The sequence below is a fragment of the Hakea prostrata genome, chromosome 3 (assembly GCF_041222555.1).
Source record: "Hakea prostrata isolate BN-2017 chromosome 3, UWA_Hpros_2, whole genome shotgun sequence".
NCBI classification, from domain to species: domain Eukaryota; kingdom Viridiplantae; phylum Streptophyta; class Magnoliopsida; order Proteales; family Proteaceae; genus Hakea; species Hakea prostrata.
The window spans coordinates 6,310,372-6,330,670 of NC_142602.1; the positions used below are offsets into that span (position 1 = coordinate 6,310,372).

Consider the following 20,299-nt stretch of genomic DNA (forward strand, 5'->3'; position numbering starts at 1 on the left):
TCTCTTAAAATAATACACATTAATCAAAATTCAAATGCATAGGTCAGAAGGAAAACATTTAAAACAGTCGGGACGAATTTAAATATAATAAATACAGGGGCATTTTCGTCAATCAATATTGCTAGGACCTCGCCGCAGAAGCGAAACCTTCCTCTCTTGAACTTTATAACCCCATCGATGGTTGCTCATCCAGAGAGAAGAAAATCTAAATCTCTCCCTGTGTGTGTCTCTCTCTCTACTTCCGTCTTTCTCCTTCTACCTCTTCTTTTCAATCTTTGATAAGTTCTCTTTCCAAATTTCAAACTGAAGTTGTTAACTCTTTTAACTTCATCGTCTTCTTCTGAGTGATGGGTGTGAGCTACCCTTTCTGTTACACTAGTGATGTCACGGTGAACCTCACCACAAGCTTCTTCCGCCACAAGCCGTAGAGCACAGTGTTCGCAGATGTGATTGTTTGAGCTGTTTCAGAATTCGTATTCGTAAAAACTGCTGATTTGCTATGGCAAGTGGGCGGACATATGGCGGCGGTTCCAATAACATGACCGTTGTTTTTCAAAACGAAGGAATTCCTTGCTCTGCACAGTCTCTTGAAGCGCTTTTGATTTCTTCCTCTTCTCCATCTTTTCGTGGTAATCCTTCTCAACACCCTTTATGTTCAACAGCTTGTATGTTTCTTTTGTCTGAGTTATAAATTTTTCCACATACACTTGTTCTGTGTTCTTCTCTCATTGATTTTGATGTTTAAGTTTTATTTATAATCTGATTTCTGCTGCAAAATCTTTTTCTCTGTTTCAAATATTTTCTGTTTGTTCTATAGGTTTGCTACTGCCTTAGATGTTCCATATACTATTGTATTTCTTGGTATTTATCCTAGTTTTTTATGCTTGCCCTGTTTAATGGGTGATTGGTGTTTTAATTTGGGAACTGACAGAGCAACTTGCTTCCCTGCAAATTGTCAAATTTCTCAAATTTCTTGATTTGTGTGGGGAATTAATGGAGAAGACTCTTCTATTTTACCACTTGGATTTTTCCCATGTTCCATGGATGGATCAGTATAAAATTTTGGAATCTTTATTTCCTATTCGGTCACTTGATCTGGTTTGGCTCTGGAACTTAAATTTTTTTTGGATCAGATGGGCTGGCCACCAAAAACCCGGAGGAAGTTGTAATGGTCCATTAATAGTAGCATTTTTATGAGTAATTAGCAAACAGATGAGTTTATGAATGAATATACCTGAAGGTTTCTGATGTTTACACCTTTGTTGATCCTGATTTAGGTTCAACTGCCATGGTAAACTTTAAGGATGTTAGTGGAGGAAAGCAACCAGACAAATCTTTCTTCCGTTCATTTGAGCGGGAAGATAATGGTGAAGAAGATTTAGATGAATGCTTTCATCAGCCTGAAAAGAAGAGACGGCTTTCAGCTGACCAAGTCCAGTATCTTGAGAAAAGCTTTGAGATGGAAAATAAGCTCGAACCAGAGAGGAAAATCCAGCTTGCAAGAGACCTTGGATTACAGCCTCGACAAGTTGCCATATGGTTTCAAAACCGGCGAGCACGGTGGAAGACAAAGCAATTGGAGAAGGATTATGAAGCTCTTAAAGCTAGCTACAACAGCCTCAAGGCTGACTATGACAATCTGCTCAAGGAGAAGGACAAACTGAAAACTGAGGTAATTTCTTATTAAAGAGACATACTAATTAATTCCTTTTTGAGGTTTCTCTTCTTAGTACTAAAAACTCATTCTTTCTACAGGTTATTTTACTTGCAGACAAGGTGCTCCTGAAAGAGAAAGAGCTTGGAAACACAGAATCGTCTGATCAGAAGGAACTGTCGGATACACCACCTAAGAATTCCATTTCTAATTTAGCATCAGCAGAGAAAACATCTAGTGTTACAATTGTGTGTAAACAGGAAGATATCAGTTCAGCCAACAGTGATGTCTTCGATTCAGACAGCCCACATTGTACTGATGCAGGCCACTCTTCTCTTGTGGAGCCTGCAGATTCATCTCATGCCCTCGAACCAGACCAATCCGATCTTTCTCAGGATGAAGAAGATAACTTGAGCAAAAGCCTACTTCCTTCTGCTTACCATTTCCCAAAGCTTGAAGATGGTTTTTACTTGGACCCACCTGCAAATTCTTGTAATTATGGATTCCCAGTTGAGGAGCAGCCCTTTTGGATCTGGTCTTAGTGTGTAACTACTGCTATATATGCATCTATTATTCTCTCCTTTCTGTCAATATATATATACTTAACAATAATCAACTGTATAAGCAGTAAAGACCAATTAATGGGCAACCCCCCACCCCAAAAAAAAGAAGAAGCAGGTGGTTGTGGTGGTGGCTTGGTGGGTTCTGTTCATTGTTGGAAATAGTGGTTTTTGATCTTTTTGTAGTATGTCTATGCAGAGTGATGTTGCTTGGTGATTTCACTGAGCTTTTTGTATGAATGTAATTTTCTTTTCTTCTTGGGACATCTTTTTACTCAACAGTTTAGTTTTACCTCAGTGATGAAAGCCAAGAAGTTAATGGTATCAAAATTTCAGTGTAAGTGCTAATGAAATGATGAAACTTTCCAGTGGGAAAGCCATTAGTATGGTTACACCAAAAAAAAAAAAAAAAGCTGTTCTAAAAATATGGCCAAATCAGATGTTGACCATCACTAAAATTCTCCAAACTATGACAAAAAAAAAAGCATGTAAGGACCTTTCCCAGAGAGGAATTTTTCTTATTCCATCTCAAGAAGCAAGATATAGCATTGCATACAGAGGGATTAGAAATGGTTAAAGTTCAAACAATGCATGCTCTTGTAATTGTAGTTTTTCAGAAGAACATAATCCGTATTCTGAATCATAAAGTGTATCCATTGGTTAACACTTAACACTTGTTGATTGTTTCACTTTAACTAGGCAATTGATTAGCAAACACTTTTTATCCTTCATTGTTCTCGTGACTTTTGTCTCTTACTGTTTATCTTTTGCATTTTGTGATAATTTTATATTTATACCTTGCTGTCTTCTGTCTTCACATGATTATATATGTATATAAGAGAGAGAAGATATCATTTCTAAATGTGTCTGTTGCTATCAAATTTTCTGATATCATTTCTGAATGTGTCTGTTGCTATAAAATTTTTATTTCTTAGTTGAAATTAGTAACATTTCATTTGTAAGAGTAGCCCTGACTTTTTATTAATTCTTCATTGAAACTGGTATATGTCCACATTTGAATACTACATTTGAAATGAAGCAAAGATGACCACATATTTCTGATTTTTCTAGAGGTTTTCCTACTCAGTCTATGCTATGAGAGGTATGTTTTATTGATTTTCATGGCTGATTTAAAAGAGGGTCACGGAATCAGATACAATTGGATTTGTGGTTGGCTGATATCGATCTGAATTCCGATTTCAGGGAGGAAATTCTTTCCCTTATTCACCAAAACTTACCAAGAAAACAGAAAACAGAAACCAGAGGACAGTGAGAGAATATATTCCCAACTTCTCATATATATAGAACCTAATAAATCCTTGTTCCTTCTTTAGAAGCTAAAACTTCAAGCCCCATCTCCATGAAATGCTTATGCACTACCAGCATTTTGCAGTCGGCTGATTCTGCTGATTTCAATCCACTTTCCAAAAATCATACTCTTTTGACTCTGCTGTCACCAATACATAGCAAGAAAACAAACACTGCTACAATACAACAGTGAGAGAATTTATTCCCACCCTTTCTCACACATTCCCAACCCAACAAATCCATGTTTCTTCTTTAGGAAACTAAGAAACCAAGCCTCCCATGAAATGCTTATGCTCTACCAGCATTCCTGTGGGCTGCAGTGCAACAATCACTACTGTTAATGACAAGTATAGAACCTGAGGCTTCTATTTTTTGTTGATAAGCTAGAACACCAAGGCTGTAGTAGTGTCATCCACATCTCTTTCAGATAAAATTGCAAAAAGTGCAGAAAGTGACCTAGTTTCTAGCTGGCCAGATGAACACAGGTCCACAGCATTGATATACTGATGAGGCAAATCTCCAACTGAGCTCATTTCTATTTCTGATTGTTATAGGCTTATAGCCATTAATGAAGGTAATATACACTTTCTTGTCTAGTATATTACAGGAAAAATTATTATATATTTATTTTAAAGATGAAATTTGATTAGATTAATTATCAAATTTTATTATGTGATAAAAAAATGTAAGATGAGTAGAACTGTTCCTGATAAGAGAAGATTCGAATTCAATTAGTGACCATTTTTAGGGTTTTAAGATCAATCAAATCAGAATTCATCATATGAAAGCCAATTCTGAGATTGAATCAAGTGAAAGAATCCAAGATGGCTGAGAAGGAAGTACCCTCACCATGACATGTTGTGTTAATGGGCCATGGAAAAATTGCCAAGTGTACAGAAATGCTTTAATCTTGGAGGGAGAAAAACAAAACTTTATTAGATATTTTTAGCTCTTTGGTTCGCTTTCCGTTTCAGACCTTCGCTGTCCCAAAAGCAATCCGCCTAACAAAAAGCCACTCCCTCACTCACTCACTCACCAGTCACCCCCCTCCATTCCTTTCCTGACAGATGACAAACAAGATAGAAACGAAGAAAGAATCCAACCGAATCGGTCGCAATCGCCCCGTTAGATTCGCGCCACGTGTGGTCTCGTGGCAACGTAGCACGACAACAGCGTTTATTACCAACACCTACGGAACCTCCATAAGCTGTGGTCCCCTCCCCTCCCCTCCCCTAGGGGGCAACCGAGCAAGCAAGCAAGCAAGCAATGCAAAACACGTCGCTACGTGGCAAGCTCTCTCTGGAAGCCCAGTCTTTTTTGTATTTATCAAAATTTTTTTATTTCATTGGTGGATAGTCGGAAGTGGGCCCCGCTTCTAGAAAAGTGTGAGCATCTTTTTCCCATCTTAAACGGGTGATAAAACCTTCGGCTATCTGGCAGGCAGTGGTGGGAAAAAGAGTGGGGTCAGGAGAGATAAGGAGGACTAAGGAGGGGAGAGATCGGGAGGGACCCACGATGAGCAAAAGTGGGGGCGTGGGTCCCACGGAGGGTATGGGGGAATGGTGATAGCACAGGACGGTTACAAAGCGTACGGTCGATATCAGTGGGCCCACCAACCACGTGCCCATAGGTCTCTCTTGTCTCTTTGATACTAACTCAACTACGATAAGCAATCACGTTTATCAAAAAATATATTTTATATTTTTTAAAAAGAGTGCCAAGCCAAGCACTGATTGAGGGATTATTACTTTTTTGAATTTTCTTTTGTTTTCGACCAACCAAACGCCGAAGTTCGTTCTGAAAGAATTCCCCCTTTTTCTACAATCCCAATTCCATACAGAGGAGGCCACAGAACAAAAGCAGTTGGTGACTTTTTACAGATCCTGAATTTGCATGAAAGATAACTTTCCCCTGGAGCAATACGTAAGGTTATCTTCTACCTGTTAGGTCATAAAACCATTATGAGAGAATGTAAAAATTGGAGGGTTTGGCTCCTCTCTAAGGAGAATATCTCCCAGAAAGTGCCCAGTAAGCTCTGAAAATTTAAAATTGCTATGTGGATTATATCAGTCCTGAAGACTTACATAAAGTTCCTAATTTTATCCTATTGAAACCCACCAAACCCGAGTACAATTGCAAACCCGATTTGAAACCCCAAATCTGTACCTTTTCTCTGTCTTCATCTTCGTCATTTACTCTTTTCTTCTTAACTGAGGGTCTTCACGGAATTACCTCTGAGGGGATTCTTGCAAAGAATCTTCTCGTTTGGTAGCAATTTTGTCTCTGCCTCTTTTGTTTTTATCTTTTCCATTTATGCTTTGATTTTCGAATTGGAATCAAACATGACCTCCATGGATACCGAGCAGAGCATCTCATATGAAGAATGTTAGTTATAATCTAAAATGTAACAGTTCTAAGTGACAAAAACTAAAAAGAACGTAACACAACAGAGATTTCGTTTAGAAAAATATAAAATCAATAAATTGTGTCTAAGCAATACACAAAAATAACATCGTTTTCAGGCCTTTCTCATCATCAATCCTCTTCCTGGGGAAGCGGAGGTGCTTCGAAATGGAATGGTTCGCACTGAAGGGTGCCCTGCTCAAGTTTCATACTATTTTATAAATTGATATAAAATGCCTGTCTACCGAAAAATAATGCCTTGCTCTTCTTTTTTTAGTAACAGTGCCCTCTGCTCAAGTTTCCAAAAAAAAGTAGTTTTGAACAAAATTTACCTGTGAAGACCTAACTGAAAACTATACTTTCATTCCTATCAATGGACTGGGAACATTTCCCTAAGGACGGTATATTCACACTCGAATCTGCATGTATACATCAATCTTAATCCATCTTCCATCTTCCATCTTACTTCACCTCCATCTCCATGCCATGGCATTGTGTTTCAACTTACAAAGTAACATTGCTTCTTTTTTTGAAATGCACATAATCTGTCTTTCATAAGGAGACATATATATTTCGCAATTTCTAGTAATGCACCTCTGCAGCATCTCTGTAGCAGATAGCACCCTGCTCCTCAAAATATGAGAAACTAAATCCATAGTCAATCTTACAATCCCAAGCTGCTTTGGAATAATTGATACAATCCCTTGGATAAGCTAAACAAGATTGACATCATAGAATATCATGAGGAACAGAAGGGTTTCCAATTCAGTAAAAGCTAAGATGAAGTTACATGATCCACAGTGGTTTCTTCATACACAACATTATAAGGCTCTTGCCTTCAGCTAGATAAGATATCTTTAAGATTGAAAGAGACCAACCTTCTTACATTATCATCAAGAATGACATATGGGTTTATGTTTGACAAGTCATTCAGGGAGCGAAAAGGTCAAGGGACCTTTGTTGGGTTTCACAATTCGATTATCTAAATCGACCTGCTGGAAGTTGACTGACAAGTAGAAGTAACATCTGAATGGCAGGGGGGATGGACAAGTGTTTTGCTGTACAAACCCCCCCCCCCCTGCCAGTCTAGCTTTCTCATAGCCATAAGCATAACAAAACATCTAACCATCAAGATAGATAAGATATGATCTAGATCAGCTTTGTTTCTATTTTCATGGTCCTTCTCAGCCATATAACACCACATATTGGGCCATTTCTTTTGTATTTTCAGTGGTCCAACCTTCTAAACTTTTCTAAAGGCTTTTTACTTGTGTGGCAACATGCATTTGGATGGAACTTCCCTCACATGACTAAAATCTGACATCGCAAATAGCTCCAAAGTTTTGGGTCCAGCTTTAGTTACCATCCCCTGCTGGATGGTGGAAAATGCAAGCAGCCTCATGCAGGAGCTTACATATGTGCCCTGTGGAGAATAATACTGCACATTTATATGTAATATCATCTTTTATTTTTAATTGTACACAAAACTAAAGTCAACGTAAAAAGCATCTCACAGTAGTACTATTTTTTTTGGTAAACCATCTCACAGTAGTACACCATTCCCAAACAGATTCATTTCCGGGTCACTCCTGTATTGCTAGTCATCATTCAATAAGTTTCCAAAAGAACAAGCAGTTCATCTAAAGGTTATTATGTATATAATAAAACTGACAATAAATATCTCCATAGCTACTCTAATTCATCCTTCAGCTAAATTCAGCCTTATTCCAACTAATCTGTGCATGTCTTTCCGCACCATTTCTCCTAGAGTCATCTTGGACCTTACCCTGGCTCTTTTATCTCCTACAATCTGTTCCAAATCTCCCTTTATACTGGCATACTCAGACCTATACTGTATATGTCCACGCCACATCAAATGAGTAGTGAAACTCACCATGTATCAGATATACTCCTAGAATAGTTCTTATTCGTTCATTACTTCTACGCATTTTTCTAGTCTTACCACTCATCCATCTCAACATAACAACTACATCAGGTTTTTTTTTCTTTTTTACCTTGTTGCACAATACAGTCCATATATCATTGATGGTCATATAACTGTCCTATAAAAATTTCCTATTATTTTTAAGGGAATATGTCAATTATATAAGACCCTGGATGCACCAGCCTACTTCATCCATCCTTTCTAATTCTTAGTGCAGCATCAGCCTTTGCTCTTGTTTATTCATGATTAAACCCAGCTACCTTGTGGTATCACCCCATCATCAATTTGTCCCACCTTATTTTCAATCTTATAGCAACTAATGCTAACACCATATCCTCTGCTTTGGCAACTTATCTCAAAACCTTTTGTTATTGGAAAGAGAAAAAACACAGGTACTAATTACAAATCCTTTTGGGGTACATCCAGAATAAGCTCCTGTTGGAGGGTCAAAAGGGCCAAAGACGTCAAAAAATCATAAACATCCTTATACAGATAAGGGATAGGGATATCCTAGAACCAACGTTTGATAACAGAAATAACAGATCAACAGAACGTATGGGCCAAGGTCGAGATGGATTAGGAAACAAGGTAAATAGCTGATACTACATAGTCCAAATACAAAAAGAAGAGGACCCCATCTCAAGAGCTCCCTTAAGGCAAAAAGCACCACATCCAGCTGAACTGCGTTTTCCAAGACATCACTAGCTTGCAACTGGCAATCCCCTTGATAGATCAAACAAAAAGCCCATCCAGCTTTGCCTATCTTAAAACCTTTTTATTCCAAGGATGATCTCCATATTTTCAAACTTTGCATTTATCCTTGATTTTGTTTTTGTCCACCAAGTCTATACCACACTTATGGACTTGAATGTGCTTGTCTATAACTAGTGCAAACAGATACGGAGTTAAAGTTGATTCTTGGTATAATCCAATTTGATTTGGAATTCAATGCCCACTGCAAGGAGGGTGAAGGGTTTCAACATCACTGTGGTTGAATCACATTGAAGGGAAGTGACAGTTTCCAAAAAGCTGGATTAATCAATTAATCTGATCCTAGAGTGTGAACCATAGGTGTTGCTTCAATGGTGCTGGTGACTGCAAACTTATTCTCAGGCCCCACTGGATGGTCCAAGTAACAATTTTCAAACCAAACAGTTTTAAGTTGCATACTAGAACAACTCATTAACTTAGCCTTTTTTAGTTGCTCTGTCATCTTGACTTTGGGTTCTTGTTCTGTGAGAAAGTTGATTTTTCTTTTTTCAATTCTCTCTGTGCCGTTTAGCTTTTAGAAAAATAGAAAAAATACCTGCAGAATGGATGAATGTGCACCCAATTAAAAAAAAAAAAAAGAAGGATTCACTCAGTTGGAATTTCTGATTCTCCATGCTTAGAAAGAACATTTGTTTTGTCAAAAACCTTTGTAATCATATAATACAAAGGGAAACTATGAAAAAGCACCTTCTAGACCAGGCAATGATCCTAATTTGCTGGGAGGATGCACACAGGTTGGGTGGACTGAAGAGAATGTGAATGGAAGGTGATGGTGATCACAAAGAGAAAGGAAGAAGCAAGATGATAACATTGTCCCAACATTTTCTGATTTACATTCCACATGCTTGAGTTGACCAGGACTTGTTACATAATGAAGAATAATAAAATTTAAAAAGCATGCTAAAGATGGGAAATCTACAGATGGGTACTCTGGGTATTTTAAGATACTAGGGGAGAATGAGAGGTAGAATTTTGCGGAGTTGAAGTAAATATACAGGAAGCATAGGGGAGTTATAGAATTTTCTACTTAGGACTTGCATTCATCTCAAAGAGTAAAAAGACAAGGAGAAGGCCAAAAATTACATGGGAAGAAGTTGTTTGAAAAGATACATATGGTTATGGGTTGACAACAGACATGGTTCAAAACAGTGTTGGGGAAGGCTCAGATGAGTCAAGTTGAGCTTGAATTCCAGCTTGTGTAGATCAATATTCTGCGTGAACATTACTAGGACTGAATAACTTCAATGGGATCAGACCCCAGAGAAGTAAAAGGACTTCAAATCAAAGGATTCTTCTTCTATTACTATCCTTAATATTGTCTTTTAATCCACAAAGTCAGCAAGGCTCTAGACATGGTTCAAAACAGAGTGGTAGGCACCTCATGCACTGCATATACCAACTTCTCACTGTATATAACTACAAAATGAATATTGCTGCCTAACCTATCACAAACTCTACATCGACACTAGATGATGAAAAGGACATTTTTGATATTTGGGTGAGAATGGAAGCTAGAGGAAGGTTAAGAACAATGAAGACCTTATCAATCACTAAATGACTTCAGACAGCACAGAATACCATCCTCCTCAACCTATTGCAGCAATAGAGCTACCTAGGAACTTTAACCAACAAAGTAGCTCGAAGGTTCAAGAGATCCGATCCATATAAGATTTAATTATTAGGTCATTGACATCATATTTCCTCCTCTCAAAAGACTCATGGTGAAAATATGTTCTGAATCCTCTGGCCATGCATGACACTTTTTAGTTCCTAAATTAAAACTGTATTTGCAACTCCATTCCATAACGTCTGGGACACAACTTGCAAAGAGAGATACCAAAGTATAGGTCAAACAAAGTTGCACTTGAGTGCAAGCATTTGATAAACAGCACCTTGTAATACCATAAGTGATTGCTCAGTGCTTGGATTTCCGAAAACAAAATTGACACAAAAGAGAAACACATTGAGAGAACTGTTTCTCTACATTAATGCCCCTCTTCCTTGCTCTCCAACACTTCTAGAAGACTAAAAGTTTTTAAGAAACTAATGTACTGAAGGATATGTATTGTCTAAGTTCTAAATGTTTAAACAAGAAAATACAAAACATATGAGCACCAAATATGCATATTAATCTACACCATCGTACAAATTGCTAGAGAAAACTGTATCAAGTCATTCTTCTTGATCTATAAACAGAATCGTTTTGAGTCATATTCTCACCAGGGGTGAACCAGTTCAAAGCTAGGACTATTGAGTGCCTGAAGCAGTAACCTTCTAAAGCAGGATGGTTCCCTTTCCCATCCATTACAAAGCAGTCACCAAACAAGATAATGTATCACATAGGAAAATAACACACAAGAAGTGCAACATTATATGGTATAGATTACTTAATTAAAAGCAAGGGTTACTAATTACATTAAATGCTCTCTAGATGACCTGGTCGTGTAATTTCTACAGCATGAACACTGAACATCCTAAAATAACAAATAATATGAATTACAGATCTCAAAAGCGTCTAAAGATTTGTCAAAGATGTGTATACCTATTCCAGACAGAGCCACTTGGGGTCATTTCTCATTCCCCTGTCAGACATTCTACTTTTAATAATTACTGAAGGAGAATAACGTTTTGCTAATTCCGTGCTCTGAGAAAAAAATAATGTTGAAGAGAGCTTTCAAACAGTAAAGTTCAAGCATTCCAGCCCACAAAACCCGCTGGAGATTATGTTTGCAATCAGTTTGATGAGCCAAGAGACTTCTTAACAGTTCTCAAGATGCTCCACATGAACGTTGAAATAAAGAAAAGAACGATGCCAGTAGCTAAAGCATACTTAAGACCAAGGTTTACAAGTAAGTTTACCAAAAGGCCAGCTAAGACAACCCCACAGAAATTTGCAGAGACGGCAGACCAGAAAGGCATATCTAGTATCGAAGCAATAATGGCTCCAGTCCAAGCACCAGTTCCAGGGAATGGCACTGCCACAAACAACATCAGACCGATCCATTGAAACTCTTCTACAGGGCCAGCCTTCTCTCTGGCCCTCTCGAACAGCAGTTCAAGGAAATGTGAAGCCGACGGGCTCTTCCGAGCGAGAAAAGATGCAAACCTCTTCATGTAGAGTACAACGAAAGGAACAGGTACCATGTTCCTACATTTCACATTCCAGAGTGGCAAAGAACAAATCAAATGAATAAATCGGTATACTTGAATTCCAATTCAAAGAGAATAAATTCTCGAAATCACAAATGGAGATACAGATGAAACGAGAAGAAAGACTGACCCAAGAACAGATAAAAGGGTTAGGCTAATGGGTTTGAGCTGCATCCAGTAACCAACCGGGATAGCTCCACGCAGCTCAAGTACGGGAAGTGTCGCAAGGGCGAAGACAATGACCTGATCGGGCCACCCCGAGTTCCGAAGCGCGCTAGCTATTCTGAATCCAGAGTTCGAAGCCCTAATAGAGTCAACGGCAGCAGCACGAGCAGGTCCACTTGCAGCAAAAAAAGCGAGGGAAACAGTAGTGCATACCAAAACCCAGAATATGTACTTGATAGGACCTGGTCGTTCGATTTCAGACAAGAAGAGGAGATCTTCAGCTTCCAGTGAATCAGAAACCCCATCTGAAATCGTTGATGCGGCAGCGGAAAATCTGAAAGGAGACGATGTTGGTGAAGCTCCCAGTTGCAAGAAACGAGAGGAAGGGTTGAAAGATTGAAACACCCGGACCCTGAAGCAAATTTGTGTCGGAGAGATGGAAGAGGGGAGTTTACAAGAGATCCTAGAAAGGGTATTTGCAGGCGAGAAGGCTATTGACGCTGCGGCAGAAATGGCAGCCATTGTAGATGAAAAATGTGTCGAGCATCAAGTGGAAGCTAATTTACAGGTTTCAGTTTTCAAACTTCGGCGGTTTCGAGGCTTCGGTCTCCTTTGACTTCTGACTTAGGTGTTAGGAGTTAGGACCCAAAAAAAATACAATATCAGAAAAGGAAGGCAATTGGGCTCTTAGGCTGTGTTTGGTACTCAATATAAGAAATGCACATGGAGAATGGCACAATGCCACCACAACCAAACACAGTGTTTAAAGAAAAGAATGGAGAAAATCGGTAGGGCCATGAATTTATTTTCCACTCTAGAATTTCCAAATAAAAAAAAAATTCGAAGACATTTTCTTCATGACTCGTGATAGATCAAATCCTGCTTCATCTTTGTATAGGCACCCTACTTCCCTCCTCTTTTAAGACAACTTTACCACTCCTTTTGGTATGCATGCTGCTCAGAAGTAAGCAAAAGAGGAATGGGAAAGTTCTGTTTTGAGGGCAATATATGTCTTCAGATTGTGTTTAAGGCAATTATTAGCTGTTGAAGGAAGGGAACTTGAAAAAATATGGTAGCTTCATTGTCTGCCAAGTTTGAACTATCCAGGATCTTGTCCTTACAATACTCATTTCATAAGAATTACATAGTTAACTATACAAAGCCCCAGAGATGGGCACAAGCACAACCCTCCAAAACGGATGACACCAAGCTTGTTAAACACCTAATAGGAGATACTCAATCCAAAAATGGCAACTTTGTTCTATCAATTGCAGTCTGAATGTGACTCACTGGGGCAAGGTGACAAGATCCCCTCTAGCACCTGCAAGACCTGTTTCATTGAAGGGCGATCACTGGGATTTGCACTGGTGCACCTTGCAGCAATATCAAGTACCACTTGTATGGTCTCCACCTCTGCATCAATACACCTTCTATCCACTATGTCGGCCAAACGCTTTTCTCTGACCAGGGTATTCATCTGAATATTCAGTTACAAATATGTTAACAGAGTACAGACAATTGCAAAACCTGGAATATGTTGGTGATTCAGGGAAAAAAAGAAAAAGAATCCTTGTGCATGGAATCAACAAAAATTTGAATAAATGAATTATAGTCATCGAACAGGTGGTCGGGTAACGGCAATATAGCTAATCTTACTTTCACAAGAAAATTTTGAAACATAATAGCCATAAAAGAAGATGACTTGAGGCTCTAATTATTTGGCAGAAGAAAATTCTGTAGCTGAAGGAGATCTGAGAGACAAAAATGAAATTGGAGAACTCACCCAGCCAACAATATTTAAGCCCTTGTTGACAAAAGATGGGTCAGTAGGCCTCTTCCCAGAAACAAGCTCCAACAGGAGAACTCCAAAGCTGTACACATCTGACTTCTCAGTGGCTCGTCCACTGTTTAGATATTCTGATCCACAAGCAGTAAAATCCCGTCAATTGCAAGGTTAATCAATTCACTAATTAGATAAAATAGAACAAGTAAAAAGTTCATCCTCAAATTAGTCACTTAGTTCAAGATGGGTTTTGAGCATGCATAATAATTGTACATAGCTCCGGTAAACATAGACTGATATTCCTATACATGATCTTCACCAAATAGTCATTATGTAATCCGGATAGTTGAAGTCATATCTTGCTATATATCTACTTCCTCTGTTTCATCTACTAACCTTTTCCAATTTGACAAGCAGAAACATTAGTATACCCTGAAGAACTATGTGGTGAATCTGTCAATTGCTATAGTGGAAAATTATGGAAAATGACATTGAGAATTTTTAAGAGTTGAATGATCAAACAGGGTTCATGTTGCCAGTCCATCTTAGTGAAAAGCCTTAATCAATTTTAGTTGGTTTGAAGATCTAAGAAAACACAGGTGCACTGACAGGAAAACAAAAAGGGTAATGCATGGTAAGAAACCTGGTGCCAAATAACCGAAAGTGCCAGCAACCACAGTGGTGACTTGGGCTTCCTCATCCACCCAAAGCTTGGCAAGACCAAAATCAGAAATATGAGGCTCGAGATTCTTGTCAAGTAGTATATTGCTGGATTTTAAGTTGCGGTGCACAATCGGTGGACAGCAGTCATGGTGTAAGTATGCCAGTCCCCTAGCTGAACCAAGGGCTATTCTTAAGCGCAAATTCCAGTTCACGGGCTGCCCCTTATGTTCTGAAGACAACCAAAAAAAAATTGAATCATTAAGATATTAAGATAAGAACATTGAACTGAACTGGAAACAACAGTAGTTCCACATAATGGGGTGAACACCCAAGCCTTCAGAATGAAAACTGTCAAGCAGAAAGGCCTCCACATGATTGTTCCAACCAAAAAGGACATGCTCCCTCTCCCCCTCCCACAGCCTCAAAAAAGATGGATACCATGCACTTTTCTTACAGTAACAAAATGCAATAGATGCAACTATTAAGATCAACCATCAGGTTGATAGTTTTCATGGAAGGTCTCTTTAATGGTGGGATTCATTAAAACATTGACCCTTCAGAATATGTCCTTTTTCCCCAGTATTCTGCTCTGGAATCAAATTCTTTATCATATCTTAATTCAACCAACAATCACTAGTTAACTGAGCAAAATGCATACCATGGAGGAGGTGATCTAAGCTGCCCAACGCCAAAAAATCATAAATGAGAAGTCTGGCAGTGGGAAGCCTGCAGTAACCTTGTAGATTGACAAGATTTGTATGCTTGACAGTACCCAATATTTCGAGCTCCCTCTCAAAAACTTGAATAGATCCTTCATGACTGCGATCAACTCTTTTAACAGCAAATGTACTACAATTGTTCATAACCATTTTGTATACAGTGCCAAATCCTCCTGATCCAACCACATCCTGTTCACCGAGTGACTCAAGCTTTTCGATGATTTCAAATGACGGATAAGGAATATTCCCATGGAATATAACAAGTTTTGTGCCTGTAAAGAAGGAGCACCAATTTAGCCAGACAGACAGCTTTTTCACAGATAACATGTATTGGTTTAAACTTACTGGAATCTTGATCAACTTGCTTCTTGACTTCTGTGTATTTCTTGGCAGCTCTTTCTTTCTTTGATAACAAAAATAGCCACAGTGAAATAAGAAGCATAACAAGCACAATACCCATTGCTGAGAATGCACCAATCAGAACTCCATTCAGGTCATGAGTAGACCGTTTTGTAGGGACTGCAGTGACTCATTATGATCAACTTGGTGTTAGCTTTTAATACAAATCCACTTAATAGTTACATTAGATAAATAGGGGTGTATCTAGTGCACAACTCCCACCAATGTGGGGTCTGGGGAGGCTCATAAAGTACACAGCCTTTCCCTGCTTTCACAGAGAGGCTGTTTCACTTGAACCTGTGACCACTTAGTCACAATGGAGCAACCCGACCCTCAATAGTTCACATTTGATAATTTTGCAAAAGAGAGTAGATAACTTGACCAAATCAACCAATTTGCAAATCTAGGTGAAGTGACCAAGCCTAGTAACTTTATAAAGACTAAGACTGGTTTCATGAAGAATAATAGTCTGCATTCTGCTTGCCTTGTGGTCCATTCTGTTCTTCATGTGGTAGCACCGCTGGGAAACCCAAGGCATTCCGACATGGTTTTTGTATTTGCTGACCACACAAATCTAAATTTCCAGCAAACCTGTAAACAGGCATTGTTTGAACAAGCTCAGCAGGAAATCACATGAAACAAAACATAGGTGGTTTTAACAGAGGAAACATTAAAAAGATGATGATGTGATGCTAAATAAATAACACGGTACCATATTTACCATGAATGAAGATGGAATCCCTAATATGGACATGGTTAGCAGTTAGCACTTTATGTTCCCAACATTCTTGGCTATCCAACAACCTGGATCCACCAAATATTATCCAATCAAAATGCAGGATAACCAGGAATGCTGGAACTGTGGGAACCCAAGATGCAGTCCAAGCCATTGTTTGAGGTGATCATTTTCTTCTACGCTGGAGTCTGGCACATACCCTATTATCTATCACATGACAGTTAGTGTCAAACCTAGTGGGCTTATTTCTATTTTATCATTTGATTATGGTTGAAGTCCAGTCAAATCCAACTATTCCATATTTTAATACTAGTATAATTATTTGAGAAGAATTGATTCATTGAAGAACTAGGAATTATGAGGAAACAAGCAGGGATAACCCCTTTGCATGGTGAATTGGATGAAGTGAACATTCCTCTTGATGAGGCTGAGTTGTTTTTGTATGGTTCACTCAAACATTTTAGAAAATGATGGCTGAGCATTCTGATTCCAACACTGGTAATAACAAAATACTTTGCCAAGTTTTGTTACTGCATTTTGCCCAACTTTTTTCTCCCTCTTAAACTCTGCTGCATAATAAATGTTAATAAAATCAGGAATTGATTTAATAGGTCAAATACCCTTGATCTCCATCCTAGTGAGTATGTACCTTCTTACAAGCAAGAATTCAAGACTCAGACACAGGATCAGGTCAATCTTTGCCTGTCCCAATCTGGATCAGACTAGATTGATTCATCCAACCTGTCCTCTTTTGATACTTGGCAAAAATGAAGAAAGACCAACAGACTGAGCCATGTCTTTTCAATTATTACTTCATGGTCAGTCCTGGAATGAATCCTTAAGGCATATAATCTAATTCTTGTGCTTGAAACATAGGGTACAAGGAAAAATGAAAATATCCAACAAACCTCCATTACACCCCCACCCCACCCCAAACAAAAAAAAAGAACTGCCTTTCCCTCTAAATAACACCTTATTAACACACCGATTTTGGCACTTAGGGATATTATAACTGCCTGGAGCTGAATCAGCTAGATGATCCAGATCCATGCATGTCTATATAACATATTCATCTATTGCATACTTTGCCAAACCACATTAGACTTACTAATTAGGAAATATGAGAAAAGAAAGACTCAGACAGACACTCTTGAATTTGAACCACATATGTATTCTCTATTTCCATGCCCCAATATTCAGGTAGAACAACCGTACCTTGGATGGTATAGCTTATGATCAAGTCCATTCAAGTTTATCATTGGGATATAATATCAAAATATATTGGAAACACAATAGCAAATTGAACAGGGAGGTGAAAACACAGAATACTTACGACTTATTCCCAAATGTATTCAATACTCCAATATTTGGGATTTCACCAGACAAGAAATTCACGGATAAATTCCTGAAATTCATAGCAATGAATGTGAACATCATAAAGAACAGTTGATGTCATAGAATCTTGCATGAAACTTGCTAAGTTGGCATATCAATGTTGACTTACAGAAAGTGTAGCTGTGTAAGATGGCCAATAGTGGAAGGTATTGATCCCCTCAGCGAATTGCTTGATAGATCCCTGCATATTATCCTCCAATTTCTTGAGCAAATTCAGAATGAAAGCTTTTTAATTACTTAATCAAATAGTTGAATATGCCTCAAACGATAAACCCCGTTAAACATAAGAGAAAATAAAGAACAATCCACCCACAGAGCAGAAAATCAAATGTCTTACAGTATGGTAAGATGAGAAAGACTTCCAAGCTCAGGAGGTATGCTTCCTTGGAGGTAATTAGCCCTCAAGTACCTGCATAAGGTTATTCAAAGCACTTACCATCTTTTATATTCAGATAAAAACTTTTGAAACTTAAAACGACTTGAAGAGGGACTTATTCATTTTCCCTTACAGTGCTCTGAGGTCAGTGCATTGGGTAATTTCAGTGGGAATCATTCCATGCAAGCTGTTCTGATGAAGTGCCCTAGTAGCAAAATAGACACGATACAATAAAGGAACCAATAAACAAAAGAAGTTCTTTATGGGAGGAAAAAAGGGTCAAGTACTTACAGTCTCTGCAGTCTCTTGAGCTTCCCAATGCTTGGAGGAATAACCCCTTTAAGCTCCATGAATGGAAGATCTCTGAGAATCCAATATAAAGAACACAATATAGAAAAATTATTAGGAATCAAAAGAGGCAGAATAAAAAAATGAAAAATAAAGGTAAAAAGAGAAGCAAAGTAAAAGAAAATAAAGCGTATCACAAAGCTACTAACATGGAACGAACTTGGTGGTCGTCTAGCTGACAAGAAATGCCAGTCCAGTTACAGGGGCTATCATCGGAAGCTCTCCAGTTGTTAAGAAAACCTCCACTGTCGTTCAAAGCATCTCTGATATCCAACAATGTGTAGCCTGAAAACAAAGACGACGACTCTACTGCAATAACTAAAGAAAAATACAGCCATTAATAAGAAGGAAGAAAAGACAGCGAAATCTACCATCCTGAGAAAGGGCAAGAGCTGTGGCACTAAAAAGAGTTGTAGCTGAAAGAACCCAAACCAGCAAACCCATTTTCATTTTCAAACAAAATGAGCTCCCAGAGAAATTTCAGTACCCAGTTGAGATAGAACTAAAGAGAAGTGGGAGCAGTGATTACAATAGCTGGAAGATTAGTATATCAAGTTCTTTAATGATTAAGATTCAAGCATGAGTAAGTAGGGACGGAGAAGGCAACTTTCTTTTCCCTTTTACTTCCTTGGTTCTGTGTTGTCAGAGACTGTCCTTCTGGATTCTGGGGCCGGGAGGGGAAGGCGAGTAATGGGAAAATAGCACAGAAGCATCGATAATGGCGCATATGGTCATATGGAGGGAAAATTGCTCTTTTCAATTAGTAGGGTTTCATTTTGAAATTGATTGAATGAAAATCCGAAGATTCCGAGCAGTCACGTGACCATCCTCAAGCTCGAGATTTCTGATTTGTCTGGAAAAAATTCTGAACATGCTAATATTAAAATCTCTGGCTTTTCGTTGTTTGATCCACTGAAAGGTCGATTCGAATCTTACGGTAATTGGAGTAGCTAACACACGTGTATGCTTTTCATCAAATCGTTTACATACATAGGATTCTCTTTGGAGCACATCTGACGGGGGGTGGGGTCTCATAACCTAATTGTCACGTGACCCTTTTTTCTTTTTTTTTTTTTGGAGTACATAGTTGTATTTAAGCCTTGAACTGTTTGACCTGAAGGAAGAAACAAATGAAGCCTTGAAGTTGATTAAAACACTATCACAAGATTGTTCGATTTGTAATGTTCAACACCTTTTAATGAAAATATCAAAATTCTATTGTCATTGATGATATATAAAATATATTTATCCCTTATGTATGAAAACCATATTTGATAAGAAACTCTTTAATCAAACTACTTGAAAATATATATATATATATATATATATTAAAATAAAGTACGCATATATAATAAATGGGCTCTGTAAATCATGGACCTTGTAAATTTTAATATGTGGAATCTGCAAAGTTCATTGATCATGGTTACAGTTTGTATGTGATGCTAAAAGATATCAACGACGTCTACTTTGTGATTCATAAATTGTAAATGGCCAAATTTTCAGGAGCTTAAACAAGAAGCCTAGCCTGGCCTTACCACTTTCTCTTCATCGATCAAACATAACCCATTCAACAAAACTTGAAACGACTTTTAATTTTTCACTTAGCCTTGACTCACAACTATTAGTTTCAATACTCGTCTCTAATCGCTTATCTTGTCATGAATACTAAGGGTTGCTTTCTCTTATAATGCAATGAGTCGTCGATGTTTGTGTATAGTACCAAAGAGATTAGAGAGTTAGAGACCAGAGCGCCAAAATTCCCGGAGTCAAGGCTAAGTGAAAAGTTTAAGTTTGTTTAGAATTTAGTTGGATAGGTTGGTTTGATATTCTTTTTTGGATAGAAAAAATTTCATTAAAAAACTAAGCGAGATACAACTGAGGAGTCAAAGACAATCTTAACCTAGATCCAACGATTGGAAATGGG

The 20,299-nt window shown here is 38.2% G+C and overlaps 3 protein-coding genes across 4 annotated transcripts; 1 reads left to right on the plus strand and 2 right to left on the minus strand.

Annotated features, from left to right (window-relative positions):
• The first annotated feature begins 189 nt into the window (after window positions 1-189).
• LOC149020389 (uncharacterized) lies at window positions 190-2,573 on the plus strand. The gene is made up of 3 exons (XM_089148494.1): window positions 190-629; window positions 1,278-1,672; window positions 1,756-2,573. The coding sequence occupies exons 1-3, from the start codon at window positions 500-502 to the stop codon at window positions 2,194-2,196; spliced, it is 966 nt and encodes a 321-aa protein (XP_089004620.1). The 5' UTR covers window positions 190-499; the 3' UTR covers window positions 2,197-2,573.
• Window positions 2,574-6,342: 3,769 nt separating this feature from the next.
• Window positions 6,343-12,688, minus strand: LOC149020390 (small multi-drug export protein). The gene is made up of 2 exons (XM_089148495.1): window positions 11,922-12,688; window positions 6,343-11,789 (listed from the first exon to the last, which is right to left on the minus strand). The coding sequence occupies exons 1-2, from the start codon at window positions 12,476-12,478 to the stop codon at window positions 11,375-11,377; spliced, it is 972 nt and encodes a 323-aa protein (XP_089004621.1). The 5' UTR covers window positions 12,479-12,688; the 3' UTR covers window positions 6,343-11,374.
• Window positions 12,689-12,979: 291 nt separating this feature from the next.
• LOC149020391 (LRR receptor-like serine/threonine-protein kinase FEI 1) lies at window positions 12,980-19,086 on the minus strand. 2 transcript variants are annotated; one of them, XM_089148496.1, is made up of 13 exons: window positions 18,747-19,086; window positions 18,525-18,660; window positions 18,319-18,390; window positions 18,161-18,232; window positions 17,989-18,060; window positions 17,761-17,853; window positions 17,590-17,661; window positions 16,005-16,111; window positions 15,467-15,640; window positions 15,061-15,393; window positions 14,383-14,631; window positions 13,740-13,873; window positions 12,980-13,433 (listed from the first exon to the last, which is right to left on the minus strand). In XM_089148496.1, the coding sequence occupies exons 1-13, from the start codon at window positions 18,823-18,825 to the stop codon at window positions 13,221-13,223; spliced, it is 1,806 nt and encodes a 601-aa protein (XP_089004622.1). In that variant the 5' UTR covers window positions 18,826-19,086; the 3' UTR covers window positions 12,980-13,220. The 2 variants fall into 2 exon arrangements, with proteins under 2 accessions (XP_089004622.1, XP_089004623.1); XM_089148497.1 differs by having other exon boundaries at window positions 12,981-13,433; window positions 17,761-17,832.
• Between the last annotated feature and the right edge of the window lie 1,213 nt (window positions 19,087-20,299).